Here is a 13,388-nt window from a genome sequence, read left to right as displayed (position 1 = left end):
ATTTAGTAGAAAATATGGTCAGTTAGCACCAGATGAGTAGGACATACCTCCCAGGATAGGGACATCCAATAAGGGGGTGGGGGGAATAGATGGAGCTTTAGCCATCTTTTTCCAGATCTAAAACGCCTCAGGTGCTTTAGCCTTTTTTTGTAGGTTAGACACTTCAACCCCATGATAGTTTTGGCTGTCCTTTTCCACACCCTTTCCAGCTCTATAAGATCCATTTTGACTTTGGGTACCCATACAAAAAGCTGCTGTAGCATCATAAGCCCTTGCAAAGGGAAGGAACTTGAGGCCTAGAAGCCTAATGAAGCCCCTCTATCTGGCGCTCGGGACTCTCTCCACGCCACACTCCCCCACCAGCCCTCCTCCATGCCCTCAGGTGCTTTTTACCTAGCTGGAATGTGTCCTTGTGCACTTTGCTTGCCCAAACAGAGGATGGAGGAACTTCTTGGAATGAAGTCTACTGGAAAAGGTTAAAGGGCCACATCTGTCGTCACACCCACTTTTGCCTCTAAACCCATCCATCACTAGCATGCAGCCCTTGGGCTAGAAAAGGTTTCTCCCATCCCTGTTGCATGATGTAAATGGTCAGAAATTGCTCTGATTGAAGTTACATTTATAAGTGACCACCAGGTATTTACCATTGTCACTAGGTGCTAGAAAATGCCAGAGCATTAATATCAGTTGGTCTGCTAAACAAGGAGTTTACACAGGCTGTATCTCCTATCTCTTGTTTATTATAAAAAATACACCTACTGCCGCATAGCCTCAGGACTAACATTATGTTCCACATGGAAAGACTATACAAACATCTTTACAGAACCAATTTAGCACATAATTTTGCTCATAAACTGCCCTGCTTTATCACGGCCCATGTAAGGCTTATGGGAAGAACAAGCAGTACAAGTTATCAAATCAGTAGACGAATCCAGTTCTCCAGAAAAGCCATTTCTTATACATTTCAATACTTAACATACTTCCATGAATATAGGTCCCACTGGACACAAATGAGGATTGATTCTGAATAGACATGTATAGGATTGCACTGTCAAATACTTATTTTCCCCAATAGCCAATTATATGAGATCTATATACACTAGCAAATGATTAAGTGTCAATGTCTTTTTTTTGGGGGGGGGGAGGACTCATAGAAAAAAAATCAAGAAAGAAGCAATGGAAGAAGCACTGAGTCAGCCACCAGATAACTAACACAGAGCAGCAAACCAATATTTCAAGGGCAGGCCATCATGGAATCTGCTATCAGAAAGTAATAGAAATTGGCAGGAAAGGGAATCTTATCTATCCACGTATGCCACCTTCTCTAACCTGGTGCCTTCCAGAAATTCTGGACTTAAAACTCTCGTCAATCACCCCAGTCCAGCACTGTCTCAGGCAGTTGACAACTATAGCCCAAACATCTGGCAGGTAGCAGGTTGGAGAAGACTACATTGGAGGAAGAAGCAAACTGCACACCCCAGTACATCAATACGTAATTTAAAATTCACATCTTAGTGTTGCCTGTGTAGAGACTCCACTCTTAAGGCTTGCAGCTCTGGTTCTTTACTTGGCGCATTTGCAGACGGGTTATTCCTTTAATGAGGGATATTTATGGAGTGTGGGGGAGTATTTCTACTGCATGTTCACTGTTTGTCTAGCTGCTGGGAACAGAACTGGACTATTTAGGCCCACAGATATTACATTCCGGGCCACATATCGTTTTGGGCAACTTATGAAAGAAATGAGGTAGCAATAAGGTTCTTGCAGCAGCTTAAAAGACCTGACTTCCAAGTAACCAAGCATGGAGGAAAACAGATATTTGCTATCTCTAAAGGTAAACTAAAGTAGCAATGCTGCACACAATTTCACAACAATAAACCCCACTGAATACAGCAGAGCTTACTTCCGTGCCCAGGTTTGTGCAGCTAAGCACTAAATAGGAAGCTCTATCTAACAGATTAAAAGAAAATTGGTGGCAGGAGGGACAAGTCTGGAACCAGGAGGAGGAGGAAGAATCATGCAATAATGACTGCCCTTTGGCGCAGTGCAAGAGGTTATGACTAAAAGGGGCTTAGTTGCCTCTGTGATCAGCCAGGTAGGCCTAATACAATGCACTCCAATGGTAGCCCCTGAAGGCTGTTCAGAAATTTCATCCTGTCTACTGGCAGGAGTTGGGTGACGTGAGATATTTATGTGCTGTAGCTCTGTGGAAGCACGCATGAGCTACAGGCAGAAAGCCTCAGGTTCCATCCCCAGGATTTACAGGTAGAGATTCCTGTCTATTCTGGGAAACTGCTGCCAGTCAGTGTGCAGTAGCCAAGACTGAGCAAGAGAGAACAATAGTTTGATTCAGTTTAAGGGAGCTTTCTGTACCATACGGATTACCTATTCACTTCTGGTTCCAATTCAGAAGAGTTCTATGTAGGAGTTATACTGGAGAATTTGGGGGAAATTGAATCCTTCCATGCTTGCTGCTCTAGGCTCCTGAGATAAAAGGGTAAAATACAAATGCAACTGAAAGAATTGTTTATTTTTTAAAGAATTTGAGATTGGGAAATTAAGTCACAAGTTAAAGAAAAGCACTAAGAGTATCTGAAACCTTAGCCAAGCATCCGTTTCAAACTAATCCAGCACATTTAAAGTGCATAAAGGGAACATAAAACAATGTTCCTTATCATTCAAGTATTCATGTTTGTCAACAGGAGCAGAACAAATTCTGGATCACTCAAAGACAAACACTCTTAATATAATGCTTCTTATTCAAAATACTTTGCATAATAATTCCTGCTGAGCATGACAAGCAGCATTAGTACCTGGACAGCTTCCCAAATAAATTTTAATATATGTTAGTCAAACAAGTACAGAGATTAGGCACCTCTACTGACAAGAAAAGCACAATATATGCCATTGTCCCATGTTTCCTGGTCATTGTTTGTGTTGTGGAGAACAAGTGTTTTTCCATTGCCAGTTTAAGGAGGCATGAATTATTCATCTGTACCCTGAGATTTCCTTCCCCAACACACCCAGGTGCCTTGAAGTATCTGATGGAGAAAGAGTAACATGTTATATAATAATAATAATATGTTTGGAAAATCCTTAACCTTCTACACACCTACATGTTCCTCCAAAACTACACCTTGCATGCAACCACCCTATGTCGAGTCGTCAGGCCACCACACCCTCCCTTTATGCCTGCTGCTTGTGTGTTAACTTATGTCATAAGGCCTTGGGGCAGGGACCTCACAAAATACTAGGTGCATCTGAAGTGTTATATAATAATAGCATGTTTCCATTTATAAGGACAACATCCTCACCTGTGTTTCCCCACCCCTCAGGGAAAGATGTAAGCACACCTAGTAAATGTATGCAGAGGTGGTACCCTCTCAAGATGCAGGTGGAAGGAAGTACACAGGGAACTGCCCCATGTTATGAGGGCAAATGAGGTTTTCAAGCTTGGCTGTGGAATCTTTGGCATCAAGCACCTTGAGACAAGCAAACCGAAACTGCTCTCTCAGGCATGCCTACCAACAGAAGAGCCAGAGAACAAGATTCACTTGTCTCACGTGGTTGCAGAAAAAGAACTTTTTAAGGGCACTACAAACTATCTACCCCCCAAAATAAAGGGAGAACTGTTTCAGGGAAGAAGCATTTTTAAAGTGCAATTTAAAAGCCTGCAATCCTGTAAAATGGAGTGTGGGGTGAGGAGGACCTGTAGCCCTCCAGATGTTATCAGACTCCAACTTCCATCAGCCACAACCAGCATGCCGCTGGTCAAGAGGTGAAGGGAGTGGTAGTCCAGTAAAATCCATAGGGGACCACAGGTTCCCTCCCACTGCTGCATATTAACACAGCTTGCACAGAACAAATTTCAACCGATCCATTTGAGGATCTTCTAATACAATGGGATAATGGCTGAAAATAGTAAGGATTAAGGGAAATGCCGTTTTGCAATAATATAGTCTTTTTCAGACTACAATGCATAATAGAAATGTTACATTAGCTGGAATGAACAGGGGCAGAAGGAATAGAAGGTATGGAAGCAAACTCTTGTTTTAAAAAAAGGGTTCACAAGTCTCACTATGGAAACAGGCAGAAAAGCTGATATAAAGAAGGGCCAAATGACAGAACGGCATTTGTTGGGGATGGGAACAAAAGACTTATGCCAAGGAATGTGTGGCACCTCGCTGGCATCATAAGCAGTTTGATGACGGAACCAATGTATCTGATATAACAGCCAAGACTACTTTGGCAGACAGTTGAAAGGGAAATCAGCATGCTATTTGCGAGTGTGTGATTGAAATAAATCTCAGCTTTCCTGTGTACCTACTCTCCTTAACTCTTATTGTTCTATCCAGCTGTGTCCAGGACACACACCTTATTACTATTCTCCTTTGAGTCACCATGCTTTTATCTTGGGGACTAAAAGAGCTCATCTCAAACCAGCTACTGGGCATTTCCACTTCTATTCCTTTCAATTCACTCTGACTTCTACATACTCATTAAGACTTCTGAGTAGACATGCATAGGATTGCACCCAGTTTTGCTCGAGAGCCACTTTTAAGAAGGGGGAAGGAATAAGTGGGCCAACTCTATCGGCCTACAGCATCCTGCTCATCAAACTCAGTTTTTACCACTGCCTCCCACCATCACCTTCTTTTGCCTCGGGGTTGGCAAAGTGAATCCACTTTGTACCCTTCTCCAAGCCATATCTGCCCCAGTGACTGCTACCTCACATTCCTGCTCCAAGTACAGAAATTACTATTCATAGGGCAGAAGGGACTTGAGGGAAACATGGGCATTTGACAGAAGTTTTCAGGAGTGGGGGTGGGACAAAGCGAAACACTGAATGGGGGGGTGGGCAGACTATTACACACAAAAAGAGAAGAACAGTACATTTGGCCTCATATCTGAGAGCTATACATTTTGCCTCGTATCTCAGGTCTCACAAGTGCTAGAAACTCAGCTCCCCCCTTTTTTAAAAGGAAATCTAGGGATCAGAGGGTTATGGCTGGGGCGGGGGCCTGCTCTGCCTGGCACTCATGAAGAGAAGGATCTTTATTACCCTTAAAGATCAGAATAATTTTAAAAGAAGTGAGATGTGGGCTTTGTTCTACAACCTGAGGCTAAGCCTTTTTCATGGATTTTTATAGTAAAACAACTGCCCAAATGGGCCCATAAATTGGATGCCCCCCACCCGCTTTCCTTTCCCCGTCCACCGCGCACCGCAGAGGGGCGCTCCCCACCCGAGGGACCGTGGCGCGTGCCCCGCTCCCCTCATCCTGATGGGAAAGATGACAGCTGCACCAGCTTAATATGGGGGGGGTGCGGGGTGGGATGGGCCCCCCACCCCCCATCGCTTGCCTCAAAGGCTCTCCTTGCACATGCATGCATCCATTCATTCTCTCACACACCCCTTTTCTGGGGACGCCGCCCGCACTCACCTCCTGAAATCAAAGGGCATGTTGGTGGCGAACGCAGCTCAGCCTCCCTGCTCCCCGCCCCCCCTCCTCCTCCTCCTCCTCTTCCTCCTCCGCCTCCTCCGCCTCCACGGCCGCCACCTCCACCTCCTCTTCCCTGGGATTTCAGGCTCGGTCGTGCCGGCTACAGGGGGCAGGAAGTGACGGGCCCAGCCCGGCCAGGCCAGAGGACGCGCAGCAAGAACTCATTGGGCGCCGGAGAGCGGCCGACGCGCCGCTTCCGCCGCGGAGGGAAAGGGGGCGGGCAGGTGGGCGCTGGGGGCAGAGCGAAGCGGGAGGCGGGGACGGCGATCCTAAAATCTAGGCACGAGCCGGTGGGAACCCTCCGTCTGCATGCACGCGTCAAACTTTTAAGGGCTGGGAACTTAACGGGTTAAAGGGCGCAGGCGGACGTGCCTGCAAAGAGCGGAGGGCAATTTGCACGTGATTTAAGAATGCGCTCCTAATATGCTCACTTACCTGTCAGTGAGTCTATAACTGAACTCTTATCGAACTGAGTAGACCTATAAGATTGTACAGTAAGGCCACGATCCTACTACGTACGTGCCTTAGGAATAAGGGTCGTTGAACACATTCTGCGTAAACACGCGTTGGTATAATAATGATTTTATGTTTTAAATAAGCTGTCGGGCGCCTTGGCAGAGGTGGCATACAAGTACAGTGGTGCCTCGCAAGACGAAATTAATTCGTTCCGCGAATTTTTTCGTCTAGCGAATTTTTCGTCTTGCGAAGCATGAAATCCCATAGGAATGCATTGAAAATCAATTAATGTGTTCCTATGGTAAAAAAAAGTCCAAACAAAGCCAAATTTGGTACAACAAGAGTTTATTAAGTGCTCTTTAAAGTCACATATACTGTAAAGAGCATTTCAAAATTCAAACCCAGATTTTTTAAAAAAAACCAGCAGAGTGGCCCAATGGTCACAGAAAATCATAAAAATGCAGAAAAAAACCACAAGCTTCCAGATTCTTGCAAATCCCTCCCCAACTGTTCCCCCAGCCACCCAGCACACCGAAATTCAAATCCAGATTTTTTTTTAAAAAAAAAACCGCAGCGTGGCCCAATGGTCACAGAAAATCATAAAAATGCAGGGGGGGGGGAAACACAAGCTTCCAGATTCTTGCAAACCCCTTCCCAACACCAAGTCCTTGAATTCCAAACACCCCAACCCAATATCCAAAACCCCCAAAAAAAGTTTTAAAAGCTTAACTTACCAAATGGCTGCAAAAGAAGTTTTGGAAAAGCTTCAAAAACCACCAAAGTCTTTAAAAACCTCAAAAAAGGCTACTATGTACACTGCGTTCTATGAGTTGCTCCTCGAAGTCAAGTTGCAACTGTATTAACGGTGTTAAGAAAAAGGAAACAAACTTGCAAGACGTTTTCATCTTGCGAAGCAAGCCCATAGGGAAATTCGTCTTGCGAAGCAGCTCAAAAACAGAAAACCCTTTCGTCTAGCGAGTTTTCCGTCTTGCGAGGCATTCGTCTTGCGGGGCACCACTGTACTGTACTGGCAGTAAATGAATGAATAATAGGCGCTAGATGCATTCATTAAATGACAGCGGTATGTTATGTGACCCCAGTCTTACTGAAATTTTCAGTTAACCTAGGATGAGTGTCACAGCACTTTCACACATATTGAAATACATGCAGTAAAAGAGTGGACATCTTCCTGTAGCCCAGTAAGATTGTCTTCCAATAAACACGGTTTTAACTATGAGTTCGTAAGTGACTGTGAAGGCCAATTCTGGATCCACATGTCCTTCCACAATGGGGATATTGGTTTCCGGGCGGGAGTTGATCACGGTGTGGATTTACCAAGCGTGCCTTCCTCTTAGCACGTTTTTCCCTTGAGTCCTGAGTTTGAGTGTTTTCAAAGCCCATGACACCTTTGATAAAGGCTGTTCTCCAACTGGAGCGCTTGCAGGCCAGTGTTTCCCAGTTGTCAGTGTTTATACTACATTTTTTTTAGATTTGCCTTGAGACAATCTTTAAACCTCTTATTTATTACTCAGGTTGTGACCCGAGACATGCTTACCTGGGAGTTAATCCAATTTAAATCAGTGGGTCCAACTTCTGAAAAGATATGCATAAATTCTATAGCAGAATGTTGATACGTATTTCATTGCTATGGAGGTTTTCTTTGTGGTGTTAATGGGTACAGAGACCTACATGGTACTTTAGGGGCGGGGGGGGCAAGGGCTGCAGAAGGAAGGGGGAATAATAGAAAATTGCCTTCCAGCGCCCCTTCACGGAAGCCTCCACTGGAACAAAGAGGGACTTAATCTCAAATAACTTTTCATAAGATCCAACTTTAGCTACTACACTACATTTCTTAATGTAACTGACTTGTGAACAATTCTTCGAAAATGAAACACCTTCAGAACAGTTTACAAAAGTTCAGCCAATGAATCCTGTACCGTCCACATTTTCTGCCTGTTTCAGATACTCTTCAGGTTTAAGTGCAGGAAGAATCACATCAATTTAATCATACTATACCACAATCCTGCACAGAGGAGAAATGATAACAGATCCTGGGAAGTAATCAGTGCAAAGAACACAATGTAATGTAAATTTTCAAATCCGTTGCTTTCGTCTATGCTATTTATGTGCTCAGAACCTGTGTGTTCCCACTTCAAAACCCAACCCAACACACTAGCCATTATACCACACTGGATCAAAATATTATGTCACCCATTAGGGGCCCTAATTAACCCCTAATGGGTGGAAGAAATACAATGTCTGTCCACATTTCACCTTGTAATAAGGTTAGACAGATAATTATTTATTTGTTCTGACCTTCAGTCATCATAAATAATATTGCACAAGCACATCAAGAAGAGATGAGTATAAAAAGGAGTCATTAATTATAATACCAATTAACCCTCAAAGACAGTTAAATTTATTTTAAAGCTGTATAGGTAAAAGAAGCCTTTTCAACAGTGCAGGCCGATTGAAATGCTGATACATATATTTTAAAGTTGTCACTATCCTGAAGCTTGCTCCCTGTAATGCTGCTCCAGTAAGTAGGGATGTTTGTATCACATGGGCAGGTCTGATCTTGTGGGTCCTACCCATGCCAATGTCTCCCCTCCTCAAGGGCCACTGATCTAGCTACACTAGGGCTGCCATATTTAAAACAGTGAAAATCCAGACAGAAAAGCCGTTTTTGAGCTATTTTTTTTAATGGAAAATTGGCAAAAACGACGGATTTTCACAGACATTTTTACTGATTTCCGCCTGGACACTGCTAGAGACAGCAGTATTACAGATATGTCTGGGAAATTCCAGACGCATGGCAACCCTAAGCTACACCATGTAATAGCAAAGGAGAAAGAGGGAAAGCATGCTCTCTTTTTTTTTGCACTTCCCCACTTCCTCAAGTGGCAAAAATTTCCAGGGAAAGCACTATCTAGGTTTACGAGGCATGAGATGGTATCTTTGTCATATTTGCCTTATTTACAAATAAAAGCAGCAGAACATGAGTGGAAGGAAGAAGCAGGCATTCCTACAATGAGGCAGATCTATTCACTAACACAGATTGCAGAGAAAAACTACCGTAGCTCTCAGCACACACTTTCAGCCTCTCTACCTCAAACTGAAAACTGCTGCCCTCCACACACAGACATACATGCATCACATCTGACCCTGCTCCTTAGTTGGAGTCAGGATGCCACCTTCTCCAGCCTCTGTTGGGTACAGCTTTCAAACATAGAGATTCCCATCCTATCAGGAAACCATTGTCTATGCTGACTGCCAATGGCTTTTCAGGATTTCAGGCAGAGATCTTTCCCAGTCCCACCAGGAGATGTTGGGAATTAGACTTTCTGTATGCAAAGCAGGTGTTCTGCCACTGAGCTACAGCCCTTCCCAACTAATATTTTTTTCTGCCTATAATCCTAATAGGTACTTCACCTTAGGACTCTAGACTTGCTCTGCTAAGGCTGTCTACACTTAAAGCACATTTCTCCTCTCCCCAAAGAATGCTGGGCATTGGAGCCATCACAGAAATATAATTCCCAGCTCCCTTAACAAACTAAAATTCCATCATTTGGGAGGGCTGCTTTAAATGTATAGTGCATATTCAGCTTCAGTGGTTCTTAACCTTGGCTGCGCACTCTTCTAAATGAGTTACATAAACCTGGTTTACTTGTAAGATTAATGTTACTCATCTACACATATTAATAAAGTCACGTTTGGGAGGCCCATGGTGAGTTTTCTGGCAGACATTTCACAATGTATGGGGGGGGACTATATTTTAAAAGGTCACATTCTTTTAAAAACAACAACCCACCCACCCCCCAAAAGACTGCCAGAACATTGACAATGCTCCGTGTTTTATCCTGTCTAAGCATTAAGACATTATTGCCCTGAGATAAGACCCCTGTCATCACATTGTTTAATAACATGAATCTTCTAGAAAGTATGAGATAAGAAACAGGAATTTGACTGCGTTCCAGCTGGGCGCAGTTCCTTAGATCATTCCAGAGCGTGCCAAAATGGGCTTGCAAAGCAAGAGTTTAAATGAGGTGAGGATAACATGATCAGTACATAGGAAGCTAGTTGTCGTTGATGATCTCAGCTGACATAAACATTATATCTTACTTGCAATTAAGAAAATACGGCAAGCGGTAATGTTAATAACTGTAGAAACCATTCAACATATGTTACCAAATGATCCACATACTATTACTCAGAAGATGCCATTTTACAGATGAAGAACCTGAGGCAGTGAGTCAAGCAACCAAAGGGGCTGAATCTGAGAATTACAATTAGTAATGTAGAACTTGTTTTCCTGCACTTTGTTCATTCCCCCTGCAATGAAAAGCAACACATTTCAGTTTCCTGATCACTTTCTAAATTTAAATAGATTATATGTGACTGTATCTGAATTCTGAACCCATGTCTCATGTTTGAGAGGCTCAGAAACGCTGAAGGCCAGTATGTATGACTAAGACCCAATGACTAGGTACTTTAATCTGAAGTCAGAGCATTTTCAAGGAATTTGCTTTGATTTATGGCCTGTGTAAAGTTACCTTCCTCTTGCTCAATCAAGCATTCCAAATTTTAGAGCCAATCTACAAGAACCATGACTGAATTATTATGACTGTATTGCTTTAGATTGCAGATGGTTTTGTGTTTGTGGGGTCTTGGTTGCTGCTGCTGCATTTTAAAATGTTTGTTTGTTTATTGAATTCTATATGCCACCTTTCAGGACAAAACTGTCACAAGGCAGGTTACAAAAAATAATTAGTTTCATATACATAACGGTATATAATTTAGCATTATATAAATAGCAGGGGGTGTCAGCTGAGGGGTGTTTGAGTGTGTGTTTTCTCACTCATGAAATGATCACTCGTGTCAAGGTTTCCCTACATGTAACAGACTTAGAATGTAACATGTAACATGTACATGTAACACAGAATGAAAGGTTTAGTGGTGCTCTGTCTTTAGTGTGCAGGGTTTTTTGTTTGGTTTTAAAATGTTTTTTAATGTTCTCCTTACAAAATTGTACACACATAAATCATAAAACCTGACATGACTAACAAAAGATTGGTCACTAGGGGGTAAAGTACTAAATATATTATTTTACAGTACATAAAAATGAGGTGATTACAGGAAGCCAGTAAATGATTAAAACAAGGAGCAACCATCCTGATCCATCACAGTAGCAGAGATGCTAGAGACTATTCCAGGCCCCTGGATCATAACCAGGCCTGAGCCAGATTAGGAGGCCTTGAGAGAGGAGTCCATACCTTCAGAGAACCTCCATCACTGCCATTCCCCACTGCTACAAGGCCCTTTTCAGCCCACCATATGCTTCATTAATTTACCTTGCAATAGCCTCCCTTGTTGTAGTTTCTAATGGAGGGTGTGTTAGTAAAGCGACTCTGAAAATTTAACATCTTTTTAAAAGGTAATAATAGTGGGGCTGATTGTCCATGCTGAAAAACAGCTGTGATGTAAACACATCCAACAACATTTACTATCTGAAAAAATGATCAGGTGGAGTAGGGGAAGCCAGCTGTCCTCTTTCTTTTCATATCCACAGGCGTACAATTACATCAAAGGGGTTCTAGGGTCAAGATGCATCTCTAGGAGTCAGATCTTTGTTCTACAAGATTTTTAAAGGCATCCCCAACATTTCCTCAACTTGTAAAAATAGGGGTAACAACCCTCTTTTTTCTGAACAGGTAGAAGAAAACAGGGACTGTTCCCAGAAAACAGGAGCTGTTGAGCATATTGGCCAGCTCTTCACAGTGAAGGTTGCCCCAGTAATTGCTCTCCATGTTAGGAAAGCTTTCGCCTGCTTAAGTTCTGTGTGTCTTGCTGAAGCAGAGCCAGAAAAGAAAGGCAAGCCTACAACGTCCATCAGATTTTGTTCAGAAGTTGCATAGGTACTAGTGCCTGAGTGAGAAGCGCCACCTGCTATAAGAGTGGGTGTATGCTTATTTGACAGTGTGCTCCTCCTACTTCAGATGAACTTAAGCACCCATTGAATCATCTACCAGATAAGCACCACTTGATCTATGTTTCCCTTTTGACTTGAGACTCAGTACACATCAGGGAATATTGTGTATTTCAAGTGACCATACTGCCTTGCAGGGTGTGTTTGTATGCATATTACATGATATTCTATAGAGAGTGTGACTGAACATTGCATTTGGCAAATTACATTTGGGAAGGGGGGACTGTGATGAAAGAGTCAGACATATCTAAGCTTGCAAACTGCTGAATTCTGTGAGTCAGTAATCCTTAAGGGACTGAATTCCCTTTCAAATACTCTCCCTCCGGTGAAAATGGGGTTACTAGAACACAGATGTAGTCAACACTATCTTATCCCTAATGATCTTAAAAGGCTTCTTTGCACAATTAAAAATCTTTGTGTTTTTGTGTTTTTCCATAGAGCAATGTTAATTCAGAGTTGTTTTCCAAATAATTTATGGTCAGCTTTATTTATAAAACTAGGGTTCTCTCATGATTGCATGGTAACAACCTTGGACAAAATCCAGCATAGAAGGCTCACACAGGCCTGTGTATATTATTCTTTATACTATTATAAGAACCTTTGAACCTTCTTCAAGCTGCTGATTAGTTTATATATATTCAAGAACTGACTCAAAAGTTGCAGTGATCTGAGAAAAATTCAACAATTAACACAAGGTCAATGGCCCTTTCATATCTTTCTTCTATCAGTGATGGTGTAAACAACAGCTGAGTTGCCCTCGGTGGTAGATAGAACTCATGGTTCCTTGGCACAAACAAGGAAGCTTTGCACCTTATGTGGAGGGTCAAAACAGGGTGCATGAGTAAAGCCATGCTTCAAGGGTAACATGAAAAGCTTGGAATAAAGAATATTTCCCATTGGGTGAGCTGCAAAACACCTCTGCTGTGGATTTCTCTCACATCAAATGTTACCCCAGAAATGAAGGAAGTATTCCAGAAGTACCTCACTTGGTACTTGCACTTACTGTAGTGTAAAGGTAAAGGTACCCCTGACCGTTAGGTCCAGTTGCAGACGACTCTGCGGTTGCACGCTCATCTTGCTCTATAGGCCAAGGGAGCTGGAGTTTGTCCGCAGACAGCTTCTGGGTCATGTGGCCAGCATGACTAAGCCGCTTCTCGCGAACCAGAGCAGCGCATGGAAATGCCATTTACCTTCCCACTGGAGCGGTACCTATTTATCTACTTGCACTTTGATGTGCTTTCGAACTGCTAGGTGGGCAGGTGTACAATACCACAATGATGTTTGACTGATCCAAAATAGTCAGAAAGAATTGGTGGCTAGAAGACCCATTCGTAGACAACTTTCAGATAAATCTTGAGGCCTGAATGTGCAAAATAAACCCTGAGAGGAAGAGAATTGAAATATACTCAGAGTCGCAAAGTGATTTCATGCTCTTTATTCAGCTC

General features: G+C 42.8%; 1 protein-coding gene across 1 annotated transcript in view; it reads right to left on the bottom strand.

Annotated features, from left to right (window-relative positions):
• ERGIC1 (endoplasmic reticulum-golgi intermediate compartment 1) overlaps nucleotides 1-5,732 on the bottom strand; it is a 66,635-nt gene extending 60,903 nt beyond the window's left edge. Inside the window, exon 1 of the mRNA XM_082212971.1 lies at nucleotides 5,442-5,732. Within this exon, the coding sequence (XP_082069097.1) occupies nucleotides 5,442-5,461 (20 nt within the window). The 5' untranslated portion in view covers nucleotides 5,462-5,732. The remainder of the gene's footprint in view (nucleotides 1-5,441) is intronic.
• Between the last annotated feature and the right edge of the window lie 7,656 nt (nucleotides 5,733-13,388).

The sequence above is a fragment of the Podarcis vaucheri genome, assembly GCF_965113315.1.
Source record: "Podarcis vaucheri genome assembly, chromosome: 2".
Lineage (NCBI taxonomy): Eukaryota > Metazoa > Chordata > Lepidosauria > Squamata > Lacertidae > Podarcis > Podarcis vaucheri.
This window is presented reverse-complemented; position numbering and strand designations above follow the sequence as displayed.